Below are 25,285 nucleotides of genomic sequence, written 5' to 3'. Positions count from 1 at the left end.
GTAGAAAAGAGAAGGAAGGAGAAAAGAGGAGTATCAGAGGACAAAGTTGTCTGGGAAATAGAGATAGAATAAAATATATGAGAAAGGTGGTTGGGGAAGATGGTAAAAGGAAGCAAATAAGAAATCAAGGTCCATGTGTCCTCAGAAATAGATTAGGGATTCAGGAGACCACAAGGTGAAAATGTGTGGGAAGGAGAGGTGGAAGAGGAATAAGCTGACACTAAATTCACAAACGGAAGGCATGGGTTCAGATCCCAGCTCTGTCATAATTAGACATCTGACCTTAAGAAAGACACTTCTTCTCTTTGGCATTCAGGTTCCTAACTGGTAAAATAAGGGAGGGATTGGCATAAATCATCTCTCCCAGGTATAACTCTTTCTATATGAAAAGAAAATAAAGATGTGTTTGATAGTTTCTCTCATCAACATATCCTGAAAATCATACCCATTTAGGAAGGGAAAGAGACCCTGTAACTATAATAAATGGTTGGCCTTATTTGTGTAACAGAGCATTAATGGTCTATTTTAATGAGAAGGGAAATAGTGTTATTTTGATAATGTAGAGATGCTCTATTAACAGTGCCTATAGTAAAAACAATTTGTTGTCTAAAATTTGTGCCTCACCTAACATGAGATTTTGTTATTTGTGGTCTTAATAAATCACATCTAATAGAAAATAGTTCTTATAATGTGAGATAATAGATATGCTAGATTCTATCATGTATTTTTATTAATTATTTTTATTAACATATAATGTATTATTTGCCCCAGGGATACAGGTCTGTGTATCATATATTTTTAAAACAAAATTATAAAGATCCTATAAAAAAAAGTCCCTTTGCAGTTGTTCAAACATTTGATGCTATCAAACACAATGTTGCTCCTCTTCAGAATATGAATTTAGTTCCACGAAACAAACACAAACATTACACATACTACTAACGGGTATGTATTCTCCTAAGCTCTGCTCCTAACCATGAAATCATTTTAGATTTCCGTTCATTCATCTGTACTAAGCATGTCTCTCTTTGCTCCTCATTCAGATTGAATTCCCCAAACACACATAACTCTTATTCTTAAATGTGTCTGTTTTTACCAGGCAAATTATCTCAGACTGGAAAATGTACCCTAACTGGATTTTCTATGAGGAGTTTTCCTAACTTTCCTCTAACTCACTTTCATTTTTCAGTTCTTACTCTATCACTTCTGAAATGCTTTCTCTGACCCCTAAAGTCTAGCTAACGCCTAAGTTCCTTTGAGATCTTCTCATTACACACCTCCAGAATGACACTTCTATGGTATTTTGCAATTGCCTCTTTTCTATATGCATTCCATGTTAGGCTCAAAGTTTCAAGAGGACAAAGATCTGAGAGTAGACGTGTTTTCCTCCTGTTACGTATTGAGTGTGTTTAATTAATAGTAGTTCATTAAGAGGAAGATGAATGAATGTGGTACTGTGCATGTTGTACTGTGGAGCTAGTAGATGGAACCAGAACTACGTAGGACATTAAACCCAGCTATATTCATTATGGTTGTATACATCTGATTATGGCATTTCATGATTAAGAAGACAGCAATTGGTTTAAAAATCAATGCAACCCCAATTCTGTCACATAGTTGAAAAGCCTTACTTTTTTTCTAAATATAATTTAGTAAAATTTACTTAGAACTTTAAAAATGGGAAGAATTGAGGAAAAGAAAGGCAAGCAGATTAGATCATGCATGCCTGCTTTCTGAAAGATAAACTACAGATGAAAAATATATTAATAAAATGTATCCTTTGTGTACTTAATAATATTTAAGGAATCAAATCCTACATTTTTCAGGATATGGATCATACAGGTCAGTGAACAGCTTATCCGATATTGCAAAATGCTCCTGAGTTGCATAGCAAAAGTTTCTGATTTTGAAGCAATAGGATCTAAGGATTGATTGAATACTCAAGACACAGAAAGTCATGAAGCAGAAACAGATATCAGTTACCTGTCTAGGGTGAAGGCATACATCTTAGTGGCTCTGTCATTCACAAGGTAAGTTCTTTCCAGAAACTCCATGGTGGTCAGAAGGAGAGCTTCTGCTGTTGTTTGTGGTGGTTGTGGCTTCTGCTGTTTTTACCTCACTGCCCAGTTTGGGAAGCAAAGCAGCCTTACAATCATTCACATACTTTCTAAAGAAAAAAAATAAAAAGGCTTCTGGGCTTTAGAGTAACGAGCCTCCTACATCAATGTTCTTGGTAGGTGTGCCAAAATTACAGCCTTCTTGGACCATCATCGGGTCCCGTTCTCTCACCCACAGAAACTCCTTTCCTACAGAGACCTGCAGGAAGGATCAGGTGAAGCCTGTGTGTGTGTGTGTTTCTGTGTGTGTGTGTCAGTGTGTCTGCGTGTCTGTCTGTGTGTCTGTGTGTATATGCACGCAAGTGTGCTTCCGATGCTATCTGATTCCACTGTTTGCTGAGAGGCAGAGGAGCTCCGGGGCTTCCTGCTAATTGCTGAGGTAGAGATTTGGTCTTCAAAACACACCTGGGTGAGCTGTAGACACCCTTCTGGGCGCTAGTCTCATGTTTTTCCCTTTCTTTTCCTTTCTGTGTTTTGGGGGGAACCTCTCTCTCAACCTAAAGACATTTCTCCTGAGATTTAGTTCTAAGATGACCTCGAAGCAGCTGTCAGGATTTACTTCTCCTCTCCTAGGACCATTTTCGGTTTTCACTACTGACGGGAGGACATGGGTCATTAGTTGCTACGGGCTGTGATCTGAGACAGTTCCTGCTGTGGCAGCTTTGAAGCCCTTCTGACAGGCAGAAAAAGGGCAGACTCAGCTTCTAAATAAATTACAGCCCTCAGTCATACCTACAAGAACTGGAATGATCTGTCTTCTCCCTGGCTAGGGTATCCTTTGTTGAGGATAAAAGACTCACCCAAGGAAACCCTATCAGGCAAACAAATCACAACTCAGAAACAGCATCTTCTGATTTAATCCCGAAGGACCTTCAACCCGCAAACTTGTAGGAATTCACATTATATTTCATTATTAAGCATTTTTCCTTTCCAAATAAGATAAGGGACTCTAACCTGACGGTAGCAACCCTTTGTGGTAGGCATTTGTGAGGAGGCCAAAGAGCATCCAGGACCTGTACAGGTGCACAAGGGCAGACTGGAGAGAAGGCCATAAATTTCTGACCGCTGAGTCCTCTTTCTTCTCCTTCTGTCAACACTCACTTCCTAGTGGGAAACTCAGACAGAGTAGTGGAGTCCAGGAATAGCCCACTTGCCCAGCATCTTGGGAATCTGCACATCGTTCTGAGCAAGAGTCTGCCACGATGGCTTAGTGGGATAAATACTGTCTCTGAAAAAGAAAATGGGATTCGATGGCAATTCCAGCAGCAGTGAGAGGAGAGGTCGCCTCTGCCCGATGGTGAGAGCCTCAGGTGTCCTATCACATCTGCAGTGAAGCTGTACCTCGTGTTTAAGGTTTCGAATAGTCTCAGCCATAAGATAAATTCTAAGGTCTTTCTGTATGACCCCATTGTCTAACCAATCATTAGCTTGGTTGGGACAGATGGAAACCAGAGAAATGGCTCTGGGAGGCCATTTTTTTCTTGCAGCAGAAATTCTGGGTCTGGCATTTCTAGAATAATCCAAAGCATTTCCTTCTCATATATCCTTACTCTTAACTTTACAAAATAATAGGTTATTCTGTGGGTACAAAGTAGGAAACCAGAAAAGAATTACTAACCCATCTGTGCAACACGCTGCAACGCTTTGCAGCTTGAATCATTTGTGAGTTGTTTCTAGAACATAGGAGAGAAATGGAATTCAAGTGAGTGAATGCCAGAAAGTGAATTGGGCTTAACTCCATTAGATGGAAGTGCAGAGGAAAGAAGATAAGCGATATTCAGATGCAGGAAAGAGAATGTATAGCGATAGCTATCAACAGGAAAAGAAAGAATCTGTAAGTTTGAGATTCTGCATCATAAGTTTTGGCACTAACACATATATAGATGCACAGACATATTTAGGTCTGTTCACGATTCTGTGAGCACAGAGGTACATACTAGGTTGTTAATGTGAATTACCTATGGGGCAAGAAGGGAGTGAGGATATACGGGAAGTGTAGGGGAGGACTGATACAGAAAAGGGTAAGGTGAAGAAGAGAGGAGAGGGATGGGGACCCCAACAAAGGAGGAAAAAAACATGTGTTCTGTGATCTCTGTTCTTTATTTATAAATTGAAATATATAAAATTGCCATTTGGTAGACCTAATGCAGTCTAAAATCAGCCATTTCCTATGATTTACTTAAATATATATTCACACACATACACAAACCTATAAAATGTGTATGTGTGCATGTGTGAGCCATTTAAAAATAAAAAATTTAATAGGCATATTTTTAAAGTATTAAGAAATTACTTTCAACAAATTTGTGGGAATTTCCAAGTGCTGCCCTTGAAAATAACTGCTCTAGTATAAACCAAAACTTCTGGTGTAAGTGGCATAAGAGTAGCAAACATTACAGCAAATAAAACTTTTGTGTTTAAAAAAAGTAAGTTTTCCTGCTACAAATTTAAATGTAGATAAATTATGATTAAGAATTGCCTGCATGTCACATTGTGTGAAAGGTTCACCTGTTGGTAAATTTGTCATCTTACAAACTCATTCTAACTACACCATCAGCCCCTTCCCCTCAGTATTCTGTCGGGACAATGTTTATGAAGAATTTCCCATCCTCTCTGACTAACCTTTGCCCTGCTCTGGCACGTGCCACCCACTAAGGACCAATGGCCCTAATCAGACTGGCAAAATTCATCAGAAAGGATGAATACCCAACTTTTGCAGCAACATGGATGGGACTGGAAGAGATTATGCTGAGTGAAATAAGTCAAGCAGAGAGAGTCAATTATCATATGGTTTCACTTATTTGTGGAGCATAACAAATAGCATGGAGGACAAGGGGTGTTCGAGAGGAGAAGGGAGTTGGGGTAAATTGGAAGGGAGGTGAACCACGAGAGACTATGGACTCTGAAAAACAATCTGAGGGGTTTGAAGGGGAGGTGGGAGGTTGGGGGAACCAGGTGGTGGGTATTAGAGAGGGCACGGATTGCATGGAGCACTGGGTGTGGTACAAAAATAATGAATACTGTTTTTCTGAAAATAAATAAATTGGAAAATTTTTTTAAAAAAATTCACAAAATATGTACTCAGAAAGCAACATGGATCAAAGAAAAGAAAATCCTTTCTCTTTTTGACAGTCAGCTTTGGTGGGCATTATGCTGGTTTTTTTTTTTTTTTTCCAGTTTCCAAGGCAACCAGTTTCTAAACCATCCTGAATTACAGGTTGTCCTCTCCGCCCACTCACCATCACAAGCTTGTAGCAACTGAAGGGGCAAAATGCAATTTATAACAGTTACTTCTGGGAATAAATATCCTGTCAGCCACAAGAACATCCCTGACATGACCAAAAAACTGGTTCAGCTCCCCAGCCCTAGCTGTCGTTGGCAACAATTTCTTTATAGGATTTTACAAACAGTAACTAATACTTGTGCAAAAATAATTTACACAGGTGTCTCACACATCATTTTGGTATTTCACTCGCAGAAAGGGTGTGTTTACGGAAAACCACCGTGATCCTCCCTAGACACTCAAGTACTGAATTCTCAAGATTTGCATTCCCAAAATTTAAACTCATACTTCAGAAACACTTCATATTGCTGTTGTTTGCATGTAGCTATCTTTTAAAAAGAGACAGGAAAGTGAGCTTGTTTTAAAATCATCATGTGGGTTTTCATTCTGTTTTGCTTTTTCTTATTTGTGTGGAGAGGCAGTATAGTAAAGTGACTTAGTGCATGGGCTTTCAAATCAGATACACTTAATATCAGTTTCCAGGTTGACCATTTCCTTACATGTGTGACCTTGAACAAATCGCCTGGCTTCTGTGGTTTTCAGTTTCTCATCTGTAAAATGGTAGATTAATGGAGTCCCTGTCTACAGAGTGCTTGTGAAGAGTAAAAGAGATAATGTGTATAAAAGCTCTTAGCCTAGCATCTGGCATATATTCAGTGTTGTGTAGAAGTGAGTTGCTATGGATTCAGCCATGTCTAAGTAAAATGTCCTGACTGTCTCGGAGAAATTGACCCCAGTCTTAGCATGAGGCTAAGAATTACCCATGAGTGGAAGAATCCACCAAGGAAGTAGAAGTTATTATAAAGAAGACTGGGGGACTTGAACTTACCAGCCGCTATGACTTCAAGTCAATCCCTCAAGCTCTCTTGGCCCAATGTGTTCAAATAATGTGTGATTTGTGATTTCTGAAATGAATGTGTGCCTGCCTCGTTCTACCTGCTTAACAGTCAAGTGCAATTCAGAATGTGTCCTACATAAGGAGGACAAAACAAGGAAGGAAATAAGAACTCAATCAGTATAATCACCTGCTTAAGATTCTGGACTTCTGTATTCCCACACAGACTATACAGGTATTATTTCTAAGCTCAGTGGCATTTCCTTAGCAAGGTGATTTTATGGTTATTACTACAGTGTGAGTTTTTCACAAGTTGCATCCAGGAATGTGAAAATAAAGACACTGAAAATTTAATTGGATTGTATTTTAAAGAACGTTGTGGAAATTTCATTTTAATCTAATGTAAACATGTATAGAACACAAACCATTTCCTGATATTTCATACTTTATGTGAGAATGGAATGAGCCATCTGAGTTTTATTTTCTCCTTGATAAATTGGACTATATAACTCTTTCTTTTGCCACTTTTATTTTTTAAAAGATTGAGCTATAGAAATGTTTCAGTGCAAATGTAATTGGTATTTTTTGAAAAAAACTTGATAAAATATTGATGCTAAAACAAAGGAAATATTTTTATCAAGTTTGATTGATGCAAATAAATAATACAAAAATAAACTAGCAGTTTTGGGTAGGGGAGAATATTGGGACTAGGTGGTTAAGATGTTTATGAAGTATATGTCTTATTGATGAGCCTCCTTGTCCCACAATTCCTTTTACAAGCACTCTGCAAACTTAATTAACCCCTAAATGCACTCTCCAGGGTAGATTTGGTTGACTTCATCTTGCAAATTCTGAAGTAGTTATCTGCTGGCTTCACATTCTCACAACTATTTATGTTTCTCTCTCTCTCTCTTTCTTTTTAAGATTTGATTTATTCATGTGACAGAGAGAGCGAGAGATAGATCACAAGTAGGCAGAGAGGCAGGCAGAGAGAGGGGGGAAGCAGGCTCCCCGTTGAGCAGAGAGCCTGATGTGGGGCTCAATCGCAGGACCCTAAGATCATGACCTGAGCTGAAGGAAGAGGCTTAACGCACTGAGTCATCCAGCGCCCCTGTGTTTCTCTTTTTTATTTCGTTTACTTTAACAAGCAAGAGAGGATTCTAAGGACCTAAGCCATGACTTATGGCATTAGAATAAGAAAGATATAAGAAAGAATAAGAAAAGAAAAATCATGATTATTTCAACAGATTCAGAAAAAGCATTTGACAGAATACAACATCTGTTTATGATTAAAATCTCTCAAACACGTGGACATAGAGAGACTGTATCTCAACATAATAAAGACCATATATATTAACCCCATTAGTGGTGAAAAGCTGAAAGCAATTCCTCTAAGATTAGCAAGACAAGAATGCTCACATTGCCACATTAATTCAGCATAGTATTGGAAGTCCTCCCCAAAGCAATCAGGCAAGGAAACAAACAAAAGGCATTTAAATTGTAAAAGAAGTAAAACTTTCACTATTTACAGAGGATATTATATTATATACAGAAAATCCTCAAGACTCCATCAAAAAACTATTAAAACTGGTACGTCTGGGTGGCTCAGTCAGTTAAGCATCTGCCTTCAGCTCAGGTCATGATCTTAGGGTCCTGAGATCAAGCCCTGCCTTGGGCTCCCTGCTCAGTGAGGAGTCTGCTTCTCCCTCTCACTCTCCTTCTGTCCACTCTCTCTCAAATAAATAAGTAATCTTAAAAAAAAAAATCCTCTTGGAACCAATAAACAAATCCAGTAAAGTTGTAGAATACAGAATCACTACACAAAAATCTCCTATATTCCTATATATCAAAAATGAACTATCAGAAAAATAAACTTTTTAAATACCCCATTTACAATCACATCAACAAGAACAAAATACCTAGAGGTAAATTTAACCAAGGAGGTGGAAGACCAGTATATTGAAAACTATAGAACATTAATCAAAGAAATTGAAGAAGAAACAAATGAAAAAATATTCGGTGCTTATGGATTGCAAGAATATTGCTGTAATGTCCATACTACCCACTGCGATTTATTCAACACAATCCCTCTCAAAATTCCAATGGCATTTTTCACAGAAATGGGAAAAAAATCCTAAAATTTGTATGGAACCACAAAAGAGCCCAGGTAGCCAAAGCGATCTTAAGAAAGAAGAACAAAGGGGCGCCTGGGTGTCTCAGTGGGTTAAGCTTTTGCCTTCGGCTCAGGCCATGATCTCAGGGTCCTGGGATTGAGTCCCACATCGAACTCTGCTTGGTGGGAAGCCTCCTTCCCCCTCTCTCTCTGCCTGCTGCTCTGCCTACTTGTGATCTCTCTGTCAAATAAATAAATAAAATCTTAAAAAAAGAAGAAAAACAAAGCTGGAGGCATCACATTTATCTAATAGAGATTAGATTCTATCTAATACAGATTTCAAACTGCATTATAAATCTGTAGTAATTAAAACTGTGGTATTGGCGTAAAAACAGACATATAGATGAATAGAACAGAATAGAGAGTCCAGAATTAAACCCACACATACATGGTCAATTAATTTACAACAAAGGACCCAAGAATATACAGTGGAGAAGGACAGTGTCTTCAATAAATGGTGCCAAGAAAAACAGACAGCCACGTGCAAAAGAATGAAACTGGACCACTATCTGACACAATATACAAAATTAACTCAAAATAGATTACAAACTTGCACAAAAGACTCCTAGAAAAACACAGAGCCAGTAAGCTCCTTGACATAGTACTTGGAGGCAATTTTTTGAATCTGACACCAAAAACCAAAAAGTAACAAAAGAAAAATAAACAAGTGAGACTACAACAAACTTAAAACCTACTGCACAGCAAAAGAAACCATCAACAAAATGATACAGCAACCTACTGAATGGGAGAAGATATTTGCAAATCATGTACCTGATTAGGGAATAAAGAAATCATGCAACTCAATAGCAAAAAAAAAACAAAAAAACAAAAAAACACAGTAATAATCATTAAAAAATGGGCAGAAGATCTGAATGGCATTTTTCCATAGAAGACATAGAGATGGCCAACAGGAATGTGAAAAGTTGTTCTACATCATTAATCATAAGGAAAATGCAAATCAAAGGCACAGTGAAGTATCACCTCACACCTATTAAGATGGCTATTATCAAAAAGATTAAAAATATCAAGTGTTGGCAAGAACGTAGAGTAAAGGGGACTCTTGTGTACTATGGGTGGGGGCGCAAACTGGTGCAGCCACCATGAGAAAAAGTATGGAGGTTCCTCAAGAAATTTAAAATAGAACTACGAGAAGATCCAGCAATTCCGCTTTTGGATATTTATGCAAAGAAAACAGGAATATTAATTCAAAAAGATATATGCACCTCCATATTCTATGTAGCATTGCTTACACTAGCCAAGATATGAAAACAACACAAGTGTCCATCAATGAGTGAATGGATAAAGAAATTGTGGTATGTGTATACAATGAAATATTATTTAGCCATAAGAAAGAAGGGAATCTTGCCATTTGTAACAACATTATGCTGAGTGAAATAAGTCAAACAGAGAAAGACAAATACAATATGTTCATCTCATGTGGAATATAAAATATCAACTCTATCAACTTAGATTTTTGTATATATATAAATTTATAAATATACAAAAATCTAAGTTGATAGAGGACAAATAGGGGGTAACCAAAGGTGAGAAAAATGGATAAATTATGTTTATTTTTTAGTTTAAATGAATTTTTAAACTTTTTAAAAAGAAAGGACCCTTAAATATTCCTTCAAATTGTTACCACCTGGTTTCTTGGAAACTACCAAAAAATGTAATTTCTTTTGAAAAATGACAATGAAAAAACAATGACTTTAGCAATCATTTTGGCCTACATGTACCATCTAGAGATACCATTTAAGGTGGTCAAGGAATTAGCTGTGTAGTTAGATTGCAGATGAATTAAAGATAATTTGGCATGTTAATGGCAAAAAAGGTAAATATCCTTATTCAGTCACCTTGAAGTTATCATCATTGGATGACAGAAAGTTAACCAGAAAAAAAAAAAAAAAATACCCAGAAAGAAAAAAAAATGTAATTGAAATACTTGAGCAAAAAGATTGTAATTTCAAACTTCTGTGAGGCAGAAGATTATTACATTCTTTTGGGGCTAGCAGAGGGAAAAAACACATCATTTGCCTTTTGCAGGAGATAAAAATAAATTTTAAATAAATAAATCAAATTAGAGCTTTAGCACGATTCATAGTTTGATTTTATTTAGAAGTTTCAAGTGACTACTATGTGCCAGGCATCTCGCTAAGCCCGAGGGAACAGAAGATAAAAGGCACAGTCTCAGGGAAGTGTGTGTGGGTGGGTGTGTGGGTGTGTGGGTGTGAATTCATTTAGATAGGCTCTGTGCCAACCCCTGATGGAATTAATGATCCCCAACAGTCTCTTCCCTAAAATGATTACAGATCTACAATTCACTATAACAAACTGTTCTGCCGGTAGGAAGACTGAGACTAACAGCTCTAATCCCATGGAAGGGACACGAAGGACAGTACTCAAGGCTACCAGGGGAGGCTGCCCCAAGGTGGGGAGCTTGCAGGATCTTGAGGATGTGGGTCCTTAAGAGCTCTGCGTTGAGAGGAGGATCCTGGAGCATGGCTGGCTATGACCTTCGTTTCCAGAAGGGTCACTTTCTGTCTTTTCAGCTGGTCCATTTCATCCAATTAGTTTTTCTTTCCCTTGCTGATTGCTTCTGGCACTTAGTGGAGACACAAACTGTCCCCTAGAGGGTGTGTCTGCCCATCCAGCCCGCTGCTCTCATGTCTAGGAGGTTAAATTGTGCTGAAGGATTTTAGGAGACTTCATGATTACCTCTTACCCATCTGCGTTTTGTTCTCAGGGTGGCTAATGAGTATTTGCCTCTGACACTCCACATTAGAACATCAGTCTGTCTCTCAGTTCACACAGAAAACTTCAATCAAACTGGGTTTTATTCTGGTTTTGGCTTTAAGACAACAATCCCTTTGGTTTGCTTTGTCGAATCACCAGAACTTTATTTCTTTTGTTACTGTTTTGGACATTTGTTGGATGCTTGATATTATTATCTGAGCATTTTTATTGTGGCTGACAAACACTCATATTGGTCTATTTGGAAAATTACTTCCCTATTTGAGCCTTTTGAAGGAAAAAAAAAAGGTAGACAAAAACATAATTTCTAGTGTTCCAGCTCCTTGATCTAAATATGCAAAAAGCATCACTGAAAACTAAAACATTGAATTTCTGAATTAGAGAGAGCCCCTTGTCATTATCTGGAATGCTACCATTTAATTTTTATGAGTACAGTTTACTTTAGTGAAGGCCTTGCGGGGCCTTTCGTCTTCAGAGAACGATTTTCACAGCAAGTCCCCAGATGAATGCCAAGAGAGCAAAGACATAGCTCATCTTCTCCTCTGAATCTCCAAGTCTGGATTTATTTGACTCGAGGCTGACAAGACTGCCTCTCAGGAGAGCATCCAGAAGACAAGACAAAAGCCTCCTGGAAGCTTTCCCCTGAAAGACGGAGCCATTGCTTTCACATCAAACCCAAAATGCATCATGGGACGTCAGGTGGGTTTTCTGCTTGGAAGCACAACCACAAGGCACTGCTAGCTAATTCATCTCTTCTTTGGGTATTAACAGATTTCCATCTGGTGAGCCTACATTTTAAAATATCGCCAATCCGGGCACCTGGGTGACTCAGTGGGTTAAGCTGCTGCCTTGGCTCAGGTCATGATCTCAGGGTCTGAGGATGGAGTCCCCCGTCGGGATCTCAGGGTCTGAGGATGGAGTCCCCTGTCGGGCTCTCTGCTCAGTGGGGAGTCTGCTTCCTGCTCTCTCTTTGCCTGCCTCTCTGCCTGCTTGTGATCTCTGTCTCTGTCAAATAAATAAATAAAATCTTTAAAATAAAAATAAAATGTTGCCAATCCAACTGTATGAGTCTCTCCGCCACCATCAGGGAATGCGTTCTTGGAATTTGCATCCAGCACCCATGAGTGAGGTATCATGTTACCTGTTGCAATCCTAAATTCCCTACTCAGTCACTCAGGCATTGGTCAGGGGCAGAGCATGGGAGCTTGCATTTCCTTCAGAGGCAGTTAACTCCAAAAGAGAACAAAAATACGTATTTAGTTGTCATGGACAAATATGTAATGTATTATTGAGAGTATTACATTTTGTAAGGGATTACTTAAAGCTTTAAATACCTAGGGTAACATTCCCCCTTACCCTTCAGAATTTAAAACTAAGATTTTTCTCTCAGTCTTCCACAGAATTGTGATAATTCATCATTCACAGATAAAAATTTCATTTTAAACATTATAAATGCCCGGATTAAACTGCCACAAAAATAATATCCAAGGCACAATGACAGTGTCCTCATATTTTAAATATTATTTATGCCACAAAAATCAATATGACAAAGCAGTATGAACAGTGTTTGATAGAAGTTGGTTAGAGTGGGATTTGGCATAACTTGCATTTCCTAGTCACAAGTTAGTTTCCAAGAAAGCTGGTGAATAAGTAATGTCAGATGCCCCTTGGCCATTTTCTCCTGAAGGAAACAGAAGGAGAAATCGATTCTATGATTAATGTAATGTCCCAATGAATACTAATTCTTCATTACTTCTTAGAATCATCATTATTATGGATGTTGCTGTCAGCAAATGAAGAATTGTTCTCTTTAATCTGCTGTATACAACACAGCCATTTCTACCTTAACTTATTAATAAAGACCAACCCCCTAACTGAAGAGAAGTATGCTGATTAATCCTAAGAGGAACACATTGGATTCATTGTCTGTTTGTATACATTCTTTCCACTGTTGACTGACCATATTATAGGCCTTTGAACATTCCACTCTACCCTCTGTGATCATCAGCTACTAATTCGAAGTCTTTATCGGGTAGATGTGATTATTTAATTTCTACCCAATAGCTTATTAGACAATATGGTATACTTCCACATATTAAATTCTTTTCTGAGGATATTTCTCCTCAGAACTATCATATTGGACACCTGAATCCAGCCCAACCACCCATTTTAACTGAAACTACTGCCAAATTGACTATGCTATCGTGCTGAAAGCACCCAGTTAGTAAATTTGGGGGCTATAAGGTCTAAGTCTGTTCCTTTTGCTGATTTTCAGCATGTCAATCAGTAGATAAGTTTGCATCTTTCTGCCCCAATTTCCTAACCAGAAAATTTTGAATGACAGTACTGAGCCACCTCAGAAGACTTGTGAGTAAAAATAATCCCCGTCATCCTTCAAAAGTAACAAAACTATTTCCAAGTATTTAATATTGTTAAATGCTTTAAAATTTGAGAAGGCATTTGTAGATAAAAGAGATAAAATGTAGCATGAGATAAATACCACATAAATAAAATTGCAAATGTATTTTTAGTTTAAAAAGTAAGATATATACACAAACATGTTGAAAATTCAAAAAGATAGACAATAGGCGATGTGTCTTCCACCAAAGATCCTAGGCTAAGATCCAGGAAATAAATCAGTTTTCAGAATATCCTGAATATCTTCATGGACTTCTTTGTGTGTTAATGGATACACACACACACACACACACACACACACACACACACACTTTTTTTTTCTTGTACAGTTCAATTCAATGCATATTTTAGGACTATCTTATGGGCCTGTCAACAGTTAATTGCTTCCATGTTATTTTTAACTATTAATAAACTGTGTTTTCTACAGTAGTTTAGGTTTACAGAAAAATTAAGTGGAAGGTACAGAGATTTCTCACATACCCCATGTCCCCTCCCATGCACAACCTCCTCGGTCACTAACATCCTGCACCGGATGGTATATGTTACAACTGGCCCACCTACATGGATCCATCATGATCATCGTCGTCATCCAGAGTGCATGGTTTACGTTAGGCTTCCCTCTTGGCTCTGTACAGTCCATGGTTTGGATAAGTGTATAATGATATGCATCTACCATTACAACGTCCTGCCCTAAAATTTACACACACACACTTTCTTAAGCCAAGTTTGTCCAGTTTTTATGAGGCTGCTGTTGAGTGAATGTTAAAGTAAGCATCAATAATGAAGCTATTTCCTTTCCTTTTGCCTTTGCTGGGAGACTCCCAGGCCTGTCCTCTACCTACTGGAGCAAGAAGATCTGATAGTTGTGGCAGCTGGTCCATAACTCCCCCGTGACTCTGTAGCACTACACTTCCACACCCTCCTTCTGACTTGTTTACTAGAAAATTGAACAGGCTAAAATTCACAGAAGTTGCTTTCACTGGGAAAGAAGAGAAGAAGAAAGCAAGAAGCCGTAAGAGAGAACTCAGTTCCATTGTCCAACCCAACAATTGGTGCATCAACCCATCCTCCTCTTCCTCCCAAGCCTTGATAAAATTCCCACTTCTGATAGCTAAGCTATAAGTTTATGCTAAGCTCCAGTGATTTAAACAGACATAATTCCTGCTGTCTGGGAATTTATAATCTAAAGGAGAACTGCCTTTGAAAAAGCAATCCATTTGGCACTGGGTGACATATCATAGTAATCACAAGCTAGCAAACATGTCACAGTACTGCCAACATATTTATACTTAAAGAACATAACATTCATTCACAAAACCTGAGCAAAGAGCGAGGATAAAAGTGACTATCACCAGCCCAGTTACCTTCAAATGCCAACACTAGAAATTAGAAACTCCTGCCTTAGACCCTTGGGTTCCTAGATCTGGCTCCGTCAATCAAAAACAACATTACACATTATATATTATCTTACAGTTTCTCGCGGCCTTAAAAGAGAAAATCTCACTCTCCAGGGCCTGAAATTATAGACACTGAAGCTTTTTAACATTGTTCTGAACAGTTAGACAACTTAAAATGAAACATTCACTTTGTCACATGAATCCAAATATTTTCCCGTCTTTCAGGGAAATGTCACAGGAAGGTGAATCTTTTCTGGCTTCGTCTAATTGTGAAAGTAATGACAGTGCCCGAGAAATAATATCTCTTCCAACACCCTAAGGGCAAAATTATCCTCCTCGCTCTACACCGCACATCTCTTTTACAGAGAATTTCAGTTCCTCGTCTTCAGCATAATGTTTACAAACAGCAACTTATGATTCAGTAGATGAGAGGAAATGGGAAGGCTCCCCCTAAAAAAGTGATTTAACTAAGACATTAAGTAATGTGAAAAGACTACTTAGAAGTGTGACTTGCCCATCCTTGTCCCTAAGAACCTCCACATGAGACTTTCTTCTAGGTTTCAAAAATACATGTGGTACAGATGATAAACAGACTTTAGAGTTGTTTATCTAAACTGAACACCTAAGCATGTCATAGTGGCCTTAATGTAATCAACAAAAATCCAGAGGGCAGGTCCGGCGGCCTCTCTTCTAGAGAGCAGCATGTGTATAATCAATGGTAGACAGTTTCCATTGAACCAGTTATCTTTTCTTTTTTTTTGTTAACCAAGGGTTTCTTTTTTTTTCTTTTTTCTTTTTTTTTTATTAAATTTATTTATTTATTTTCAGAAAAACAGTATTCATTATTTTTTCACCACACCCAGTGCTCCATGCAATCCGTGCCCTCTATAATACCCACCACCTGGTACCCCAACCTCCCACCCCCGCCACTTCAAACCCCTCAGATTGTTTTTCAGAGTCCATAGTCTCTCATGGTTCACCTCCCCTTCCAATTTCCCCCAACTCCCTTCTCCTCTCTAACTCCCCATGTCCTCCATGCTATTTGTTATGCTCCACAAATAAGTGAAACCATATGATAATTGACTCTCTCTGCTTGACTTATTTCACTCAGCATAATCTCTTCCAGTCCCGTCCATGTTGCTACAAAAGTTGGGTATTCATCCTTTCTGATGGAGGCATAATACTCCATAGTGTATGTGGACCACATCTTCCTTATCCATTCGTCCGTTGAAGGGCATCTTGGTTCTTTCCACAGTTTGGCTTTGTTTCTGGTCTCATCCACTCCTATGAGATGTAAGTTCTTGGTGGGAATGAGTTTTGCTGTTTCACACTGTTCTGTCCTCAGTTCTGGGTAGAAAGTGTGTGGTATGTCATGGGTTAAAAATATACATTTTTTAAATCAATGAATGAAGGAATGAATGGATGGATGGACAGATGGAAAATACTGGTGAGAAATATTTCATAGTGATTTAGGGTAAACCATGAAGTCATGGAGAATTGGGTATCACTCTACTTGCTAGTGGGGAGCCTTTCTGAATCTTTTGCTTTCCTTCCTATAAAATAAGAATAATTGGATTTTTCTTGTAGTTGTGAAGATTAACTGCAGTAGTTTATGTAAGATTCATTTTATATATAAAGTTTTTTATTAAATAATGTATTATTTGTTTCAGGGGTACAGGTCTGTGAATCATCAGCCTTACACAATTCACAGCACCATTTCACATATAAACTTAGTAGTAACTGTTTAATAAGTAAAGGATCTTCATGTTAATACTTCATAGGTAAAGCCAGCCTATAATCAGATAGGCAATTCTGCCTGATCAAATATAAAAACAAAAATCAGAAAGTAATTTTAGATCTAGCTGTCAAGTCAACTTATAAGAAGAAAAACTATAAGAGACAGGACTTTTTGTCCTTTAAAAAAACTTGGAGTTGGCAGGGGTATTAAGCTTGAAATTGTATTGCTAACTGGCATGTCCTAGCTTTATCTATGCTTCCTTGAAGGGGAAAGAAAGACAGCAAGAGAGAAGATCATGCAAACTGACACATGGAAGCAAAAGAGACAACCATGACATTGACTAGCTAAAATGTCACACAACTAGATGCTATTTTAATTATTTTACCTTCTTAAAATATAGAAACGTTATTGTTTATTTCTCCTACTAAACTTTCAGAATATACTTTATTCTAGTGCTATGTAAGCTTCTAAGTACATTTGAACAGTATACATTTAAAAATATATGCGGAGAAAGCCAATTTATTATAGGACACGAGGAGCTCTGCATTATTTCTCATTGGTGCAAAACTAATTGGCTTTTCCCAGTCATTGCACAAATATTTATTTTTCCATTTTATCAGCCTTATAATTGCAGCTGAGATGAGAAGAGGGCACAACCACCTGGCAAGTTTTTTGCATTTCTGCGCATCCCACCCATGTTGGTTTCCTAAGCCTTAAGAGCCACGCTGAGAGAGGTCCCCCCACCCCACTCTCCACAATGCCCCCCAGTAATGTGACCAGTTTCTCATGTATATCTCCATCCATAACAACATTTGGTGAATTTTTTCCTTGAGTCGAAAAGAAATTCCTAAAGAGTCCTAAGACTCCAGGAATAGGAATGAAAATTGGTGGCATAAACTCCTGCTTCCTCCACGAACCACACTGGACACACGCAAATCTGAGCTGGTGTCCCTTCATGTGAAATGAGGAAGGAACAATGCTGAAAGTATAAGAGAATGGAAAAATAAAGAAATTTAAAAAAAAAAAAAAAACCTAAAGCCCATAAGACAAAGTTACATTTCCAATTTTGAGGACTAGATTTAAATAATCTCAGTAAATGCAACAAAGAACTTTCTTAAAACACCCAGATTTCTGATCTGCTAAAAATCCTGGATATATGCTGATATAACCAACGGGCGGATCTTCTGGCCTCTGAGATGTTTGCCTTGAACCCTACAGTCCAGGGCCTATGGAAATCCAAGTACTTCCAAGTTTTCTTGAGGAATAGAAAGGAATGGAAGGAGTAGGAAGGCGTCTGATTCCAGGTTCTCCTTCCATGTAAACTATCTTCTCTTAGCAACATATTAAACCAAAAAAGACTCTCCTCCATTTTTTCACAGAAAAGAATCTATAGGGCGCCTGGGTGGCTCAGTGGGTTAAGCCGCTGCCTTCGGCTCAGGTCATGATCTCAGGGTCCTGGGATCGAGTCCCGCATCGGGCTCCCTGTTCAGCGGAGAGCCTGCTTCCCTCTCTCTCTCTCTCTCTGCCTGCCTCTCCATCTACTTGTGATTTCTCTCTGTCAAATAAATAATAAATAAAATCTTTAAAAAAAAAAAAAAGATAAGAATCTATGCACCCAGCACACTAATGAACATAGAGGATTTAGTGAAAATGGAGGCCAGAGGAGAAGGAGGAAGTTAAACTGCAGCCATGTGAAATTATGTAATGGGACCGTAAGCATCAGTATTCCAAAAAGATACTTCCGTCCCTGTACTAATGGGTTTAAAGATTTTTCACCTTTCACTCACTTTGCCTCAGTCTGTCCATCTTGCTGAGTTCTGGTACTTCATTCTTTTTCTCTTCTTTTCTCTTCTTCCTCTTAGAATCAGAGCAAATACTTAAACCTATCACCTTCAGAGTAACCCAAGGATAATCTTCTGTTGCCATTATGTAGCCCTCTCTCCTTACATTAAAACATTTATCAAGATATTTTCCCAAATGAGAAGCATTCTCTCACTAAAAGGAATTTTGATGCTACAGCTTTGGTCTCTTGACCTTCTTCCCCTCATTTCATGAACTAGTACTATGTACGTGACAATCTTTCCTGCCATCCATTGATTTTCAATTGTCCTCTCTTTCTGGACATGGAGGAAGACTTCTCTGCCCTCTTGAAATGGCATGTGGTCATATTGCTAATTACCAGTGGGTTAAGGGGGAAAGTCTTATAAATTGCTTTCTGGTAATTAGATTTGTAATCTGAGAAGAAATGTGCTGCTTTGTTGTTGTAAACTGTGGAGACCTATGGCTTGTTTGTTTCTGTAGCATAATCTAACTTCTTCTGTCCAACACAGTAATCTTATCACAAAGGTCTGGCATAACCCTTTGCTCCCTATGGTAAAAGATTACATTCCCTTAGATAGGTTTTACTGTCAGGGTATGACCACATAAAACAGGTTCTACCCTTTGCCAAGACGCCAAACCTGAAAAGGGATCATTTTTGAAGAATTTGCCCACCCATTTCCCCTCCCCAGCTTTGCCTCTGCTTGGACATTGTCAATCAAGGTCCTAATAAATGAAACTAACCAAGCACTTGCTTCCCAATTGCAAACAAAAAGATGACAGAAGGAAGGTTTCCCTACAGCAAGTCAGTATATTGGTTAGACTAGCTAATACATTGTGCTGTTTCTTTGTTCAGCTTCATCAATAGTTTACACTATCTTCAGTGTCTTTTTGTGGTTCATACCGCCACATCTGAAAATGAATTGAGAAACCAAAATAAGCAACTACTGTGTGTGAAGTACACTAAGAATGACATGTGTTCTGCAATTAGCATGTGATGAAATTTCGCAACTGTAAATGTACTAAAACTCCTTGAGGTGCACACATAAAACAAGTGAATTTTATGTTAGGTAAATAATACCTTAAAATGCCATTCAAAATGAATCCAGTGAAAAAGGTGATTGCTTTAAGTAAAGCATAAATTCAAAAGTCAACTACTGACTTACGTTGCAAGATTTTCATATTACTCTGCACATGAAAAAAGTACCACAAACTTCCATTTCAGCATTTCAGGAAGTATGTTGATGTCCTCGGGGTATTAATGGCTAATAACAGAATTAGTTCAGGTTTCCAATTAATGTTACATTTAAAGGTTCCATTGTGTTAGTTTAATATGGATAGCCTGTTTATGTAAATGCCATCGTTAGTGTCATTCTGATGTCTGTTAATGCATTGCATAAAATCAGGTAGATCACATATTTAAAACATGAAGGCATCTGGTCAGGGGAGTAGACCTTTAGTCTGTGTCATCTGAGTAAAGGGGAAGGTTCAAATGTCGGCACATTCTATCAATTGTCATGTATTAAAACTTAGGTCCAAGAGAGGAAGTTTCATTTCCAGTGCTAAGAAGCCAAGAGTGAAGGTGGAGGAGATGGAAACTGGCCTGAGGTACACACCTTAAGGTGAGACAGAAAATGGGGAAACTTCATATTAATTCATTCAGCAAATAAGTGTGTGGTGTGTGCCTACTCCATGCCAAGAAGTGTGCCCTGCACTGATGCTGCAGTGGTCGCTGAGTCTAACAGGTCACTCTCCAAAGGAGTGTACATCCTAATGGTCGAGAGGGATGCCCAATTCAATGTCAGAGCCCCTGAAGGCGAATGGGGACAGGGGTCCTCTGTGGAACAAAGGCAGAGTATTGTCATCAACAGGGCTGCCGAGGACACTGCAAGGCTCTGTGGTCCTCCACTTGTGGGAAAGGCGACTCGAGCTTCAGTGAGGGGTCAGGCATCTCAGGAGTTTGCAGTGGACACCCAGAGCTAGAATATGGTGTGTAAGATAATACTGAGTCTTATTAAATGAGAATATGAGAATGTTTAAAATTGCCCGCCTCCACTATGGGTTCATCCGAGGCCAACCATGAACATCTGTCCTCAATGAAGAGTTCTTATAGACAGTGAGCCCAGCTGTCAGAAACTATAAGGAGTACATTGACAAGAGGCTGTAGGGCAGTGGTTGAGGGGACCCTGGGAGCAAGAAACCTGGGTTTGAATCTCAGTTCTGCCACTTAGGAGCTAGGCAACTGGGCCTGTAGTTTAATTAGTTTTCTTATCTGTAAAAGGTCAATGATCAGAACGGTATCTAAATTACCGGATCGCTGTGATGATTAAAAGAGATGAAGTATGAACAGCACTTGGAAGACCACCTACCTTTCCTCAAACTCAAGACATGTTACCTGTTATTAAAGGATGCAAGGGCCTAAACTCCACAGCTGTAAATGTGTCTTTTAATCTCACTTTCCCAAGGAGGATCCAACCATAAACCAAGGAGAATGAGTCTACAGGCCATGCAAAAGCCAGCCTTACTACTGCTTCTAAAACTTAGTTACTGGGAAGTAATTAGCTGGAGTATAAACACCCACTAATATAGTGTTAGATGTAATTGAGCCCTCTAATACCCTGGTTTCTATTTCTGTAGAAGTCCACATACCAGAGACAACACTGTAGGAGCACTTCATATTCGATACTAATATAATATCGCACCTGCCCAGCACCACAGCTTGCATCACCTCTCAAGATGCTAGGCTTCACGAGAACATTCTAGACAGGGACTGTACATGGTATTAACCATGCAGAATGGAATTTGGGCTCAGTGAGCACATTTGTGACCTAAGGAGGTGATGCAAAAATGGGGAGCAGAGAGGGTTGCTGTACAGAGGAAGGAAGGATGGCTGAATGCATGGTCAGAGAGTAGGGTCCCTCTAAAGAGAATGTGTTCTTCTCACACTCCCCTTAGCTTCCTCTTTGACTGAAGTGGGCGTGGCAAATGGATTGGGAGACTTTAGCAAGCAGAATCCTGGCATTAGCCAGGCATCATCTTTTCTTTCTCCTTTACGAACTCCGTCTGAGCTACAAAGACAGAAAGAGGCAATGCTTCCAAAGCACTCTCGCCCAGCGTCGCTCTCAGATGTCTCCCAAACACTAAGTGGCTGAACTACAGGTGGTAGAGACAACAGCAAAAGCTGTGAATTGCTTCGTGAGCAGAACACAACTCTGTGATGGTTAATTAGACCTCAACCCGCCAGTGCTGGTCCCCCATTTACCAGCTCCACGTCCAGGTTTCTCTTAGCCTGTCAGCAGAGCCTGCCTTGAACCCATTCCAGAGCCCTCTTACTGATAGAGGTAATGAAAACTTGGATCTGTCCATTCCAAATCAGGGCTTCTTTGCTCCGTGGCATGGAAGATGCACAAAAGGGGACGCCATATTTGATTTTTATCAATTCCGACTCCCCAAGGACATTAGGCCTCTCTCAGAGGCTCAGAGCCCTTTGCATTTTCCCAATACCACATCTCTGAGTGAGTGTCAACGTTTAGTGAATTGTTTGCATGATTTTCTTTCTGTATGTTCACCAAAGTTTTACTATCACCTGACAGTAATGCAAAGGTGAATGTCTTCAAATTGTTGTTCAGGTGATAAAAGACCAGACTGATGAGTGGTTTCACACATTACAAAAATAAATAAATAAATAAGAAACTCTATCTTTCAAGTGAGGAGGTACAGGGAGAGAAGAAACTAGATATGTTTAGAGAAATTTTACACTTTGGATGGCTGGTCTTTTTTAATATATTTGTACAAAAAAATAAATAAATAAAAGGGGCCCACTGTAAAATATTTCTCTACATCTACATTCGTTTTGAGCTGCTATAGACTTTCAGGTTCTCAAAATATGACTTATCCAGTCTGGTAATGCATTAAAAATGTGCTGTGGCTTAAAAAAAAAAAAAAGAAAAAGAAAAGAAAAAAAAATGAGCTATTGATCTTAGAAGATTTTAATTTAGATTATTTCACTTAAAAGTGTAATAAATGGCAGGGCTCATGTTGAATCACTAAGACAGCAATTATTTTAAGAGTATCAGTCATCTGTGCTTCCATTTTAATCAAATCTCTTTATAGAGTTTTTAGACAGTATTTGAAATAACCACATAGCCTGTCAGTGAAAAGGTGTTTTGAGTTGTATGTCAAAAGTTGAAGAGAAATTAGAAAGACAACTCTTCGTTTTAAAAAACTAATAATGACAGATGGGCAGTTGCTTGTATTTTATTTGTGAGCAACTGTTGTTTTGAAAGGCTTTTCTTTCTTTCTTTCTTTCTTTCTTTTTTTTTTTTTTTTTGAGAGAGAGAGAGAAATGGTATAGTATCAACTAGAAAAATAACCCAGACTGTTTCTGAGTTAAATTTGCAAGGGTGAAAGTCTTTGAAAAATTAGGTTAAGAGCAGTTATATAATTTTGATGACCTCTAGGCAATGAATTCTTGGTCATGTTCATAAGAAAAAGGCAAATATAATAAAAAGAGAAAAGATGAGACAGACCCTGCTGTTAGCCTTAACTTGCAGTTTTACCTTGGAAGCCAAATACTTAGTCTGAAAGGCCTTTTACCTCTGACATTTTCAGGCTTCAGTGAAGATTTCTTTCAGGCCTTCATCTCTCGAGCTGAGACCATGAGCCCTCCCTTAATCCTATAAAATTCATTTAGAGTCATCTTTCCTGACATCTGTACATAAAGCAATTCAAAACATTAGAATATAAATCACATCTGAGGGATTCATCTGAAATTCTATTTCACTGTTTAATAATTAAAAGTTGAAAACCTCTCTGTAGCTTTATAGCACTCTCTAACAAGAATAAATTTTCTTGATAAGGCACCCTCATCCCAAACAGTGGAAGCCGTTGGCATATTCTGACAGATGAGTTTATTGATTAATAAATTCTATCCTCTGGGATGTGACTCTATGGTGGAAACTCTTATTGAGGTGTTGTTACATATTCAGTTCCTGAATCATTTACCCATTTACAAGTGTGTGAATTTAGCATAAGTGCCTCCATTTTCTTGTTCTTAAAATTGAGATGGGCAACAGTGCCCACTACACAGTGTTTTTGCAAGGATTGAGTCAGCATGAGTCAGCACAAACCTTGGTACACAGAGACCACCACCTATGTTGGCTACTATTATAATTGTTATTGGTTTTGTGTTGTTATTCAGAAGAAGCCTTATACTTCACAGAAATAAATTCTTTGCAAGAGAGGGCCTTCTAGGAGGACAAAAACAATGGTAGCAACAAGTTCTTTTCATTATTTGCTGAGTTTTAGGCATTTCTGGGAGTGTCACACCATTAATTTTCAAAAGCCTAAAAACCACAGCAGTATTCTAAAATATCAGGATCGTAGGCAACACTTTATGCGTGGAGAAGAGCTACGTGGCAGTATCAAGATTTCTGAAGGGCTCCTGACTGAATATTGGTCTCCTATATCCCTGACTTAGGCTTGAACTCACTCACCCACATCTGAGTACTTTCTACTGATAAAATCATTGCCCCTATTCTAAGACACATACTTGGAGAATAGACATATTAGGTCACTATTTCCTAAGGACAACTGGGTAAAAACTGAGTCATCAGACTTTTCCAATTTCACTGTAATACCTACATGAGGAGAAATTTTGATGATGGCAAGAAGAAAAAGAGTGACCTGGATGGCAGGCTACTCAACAGTGTGTGAGGTATGCTGGGAATAATGTGTAATTAATAATTCTAATTCTAATTCTTCATATGAAAATCAAGCAGACTTGAAAGTAATACCTGTAATTATTCCACTCTTGCATTCTGATATGTTTCTGGAGCACTAAAAAGAGTGGATGTGTGTCTAGGACACTGGGAATTTCCCGTAGTCTACCCTGTATTATGTCTAAGCCATAGCCCTCATGAGCAGGATGTCCCTTATCCCATTAACAAAGGAGCTCTTCTCCCCTCTGTAAAATCTCTATAAACTTTCCCCAAGCCATTCACATTAAAGCACACATTCAACACACTTTATAAGTAACAAACTATAGAAATGATCCCTGAAAGTATAGTCTTTCAACACACTATATAAGCAAGAAGAATATGCTTGCTCTGCAAATGCAACTTCCAGATAAATCCTTAATCCTTCTTTCCTATCAGTTTACACCCAAGCACCTCCTGGATTAAAAATCTGGCACCACCAATGGCTTTGCACCTGTGATGCCTCTGTCCAGAATGATCCTCTCAGATCTGGCCCTTTCTCATCACTGAGGTCTTGGTTTATCTCCCACTGCCTCACTGAGCATTAACTCAATGCTCGTAGAATGTGTAGAATGACTCTGTAGAATGTGGCTCCCCGTTCATGCCATCCCCCCCACCAATCACGTAACTTTTGAACTGTCTTCCACTTAACTGCTAACTGAAGTGAACCTATTTCACCTGTTTGTTTGGATGGCATCTGCATCCCTTGTCCAAAAGGAATCTTGGGGAAAGAAAGGACTTTGTTGGTCTTTTGCCTGGCACATAGTAGGTGCTCGATGCCTATTTGTGGAGTGAAGTAAAATTCTGATTATGGAAGAATAATCTAACATGAATACTTACTGCTACTAAAAACCAATGCAAACCAAAGGGATCCAGGGGGAAGGTGCACGGGCAAGAAGTAATTACCCAAAAAGGACAAAGAGAGTTGGAACAGAAGACTGATGGGAGAAAACAGGGCAGGCAGAATGGTAGACAGTGATGATACCTGGCAAAGAT

The 25,285-nt window shown here is 38.6% G+C and overlaps 1 protein-coding gene and 1 pseudogene across 1 annotated transcript in view; both read right to left on the bottom strand.

Moving 5' to 3' along the window:
- The window catches only part of SLC30A8 (solute carrier family 30 member 8), a 36,315-nt gene extending 34,175 nt beyond the window's left edge, over window positions 1-2,140 (bottom strand). The window contains exon 1 of the mRNA XM_004743475.2: window positions 1,984-2,140. Within this exon, the coding sequence (XP_004743532.1) occupies window positions 1,984-2,054 (71 nt within the window). The 5' untranslated portion in view covers window positions 2,055-2,140. The remainder of the gene's footprint in view (window positions 1-1,983) is intronic.
- A 22,389-nt stretch (window positions 2,141-24,529) lies between these two features.
- Window positions 24,530-24,604, bottom strand: LOC123391496 (annotated as a pseudogene).
- Window positions 24,605-25,285: the final 681 nt, after the last annotated feature.

This window comes from Mustela putorius, unplaced genomic scaffold, assembly GCF_011764305.1.
Source record: "Mustela putorius furo isolate JIRA1106 unplaced genomic scaffold, ASM1176430v1.1 tig00000228_pilon_pilon_pilon, whole genome shotgun sequence".
In the NCBI taxonomy this organism is placed as follows: Eukaryota; Metazoa; Chordata; class Mammalia; order Carnivora; family Mustelidae; genus Mustela; species Mustela putorius.
This window is presented reverse-complemented; position numbering and strand designations above follow the sequence as displayed.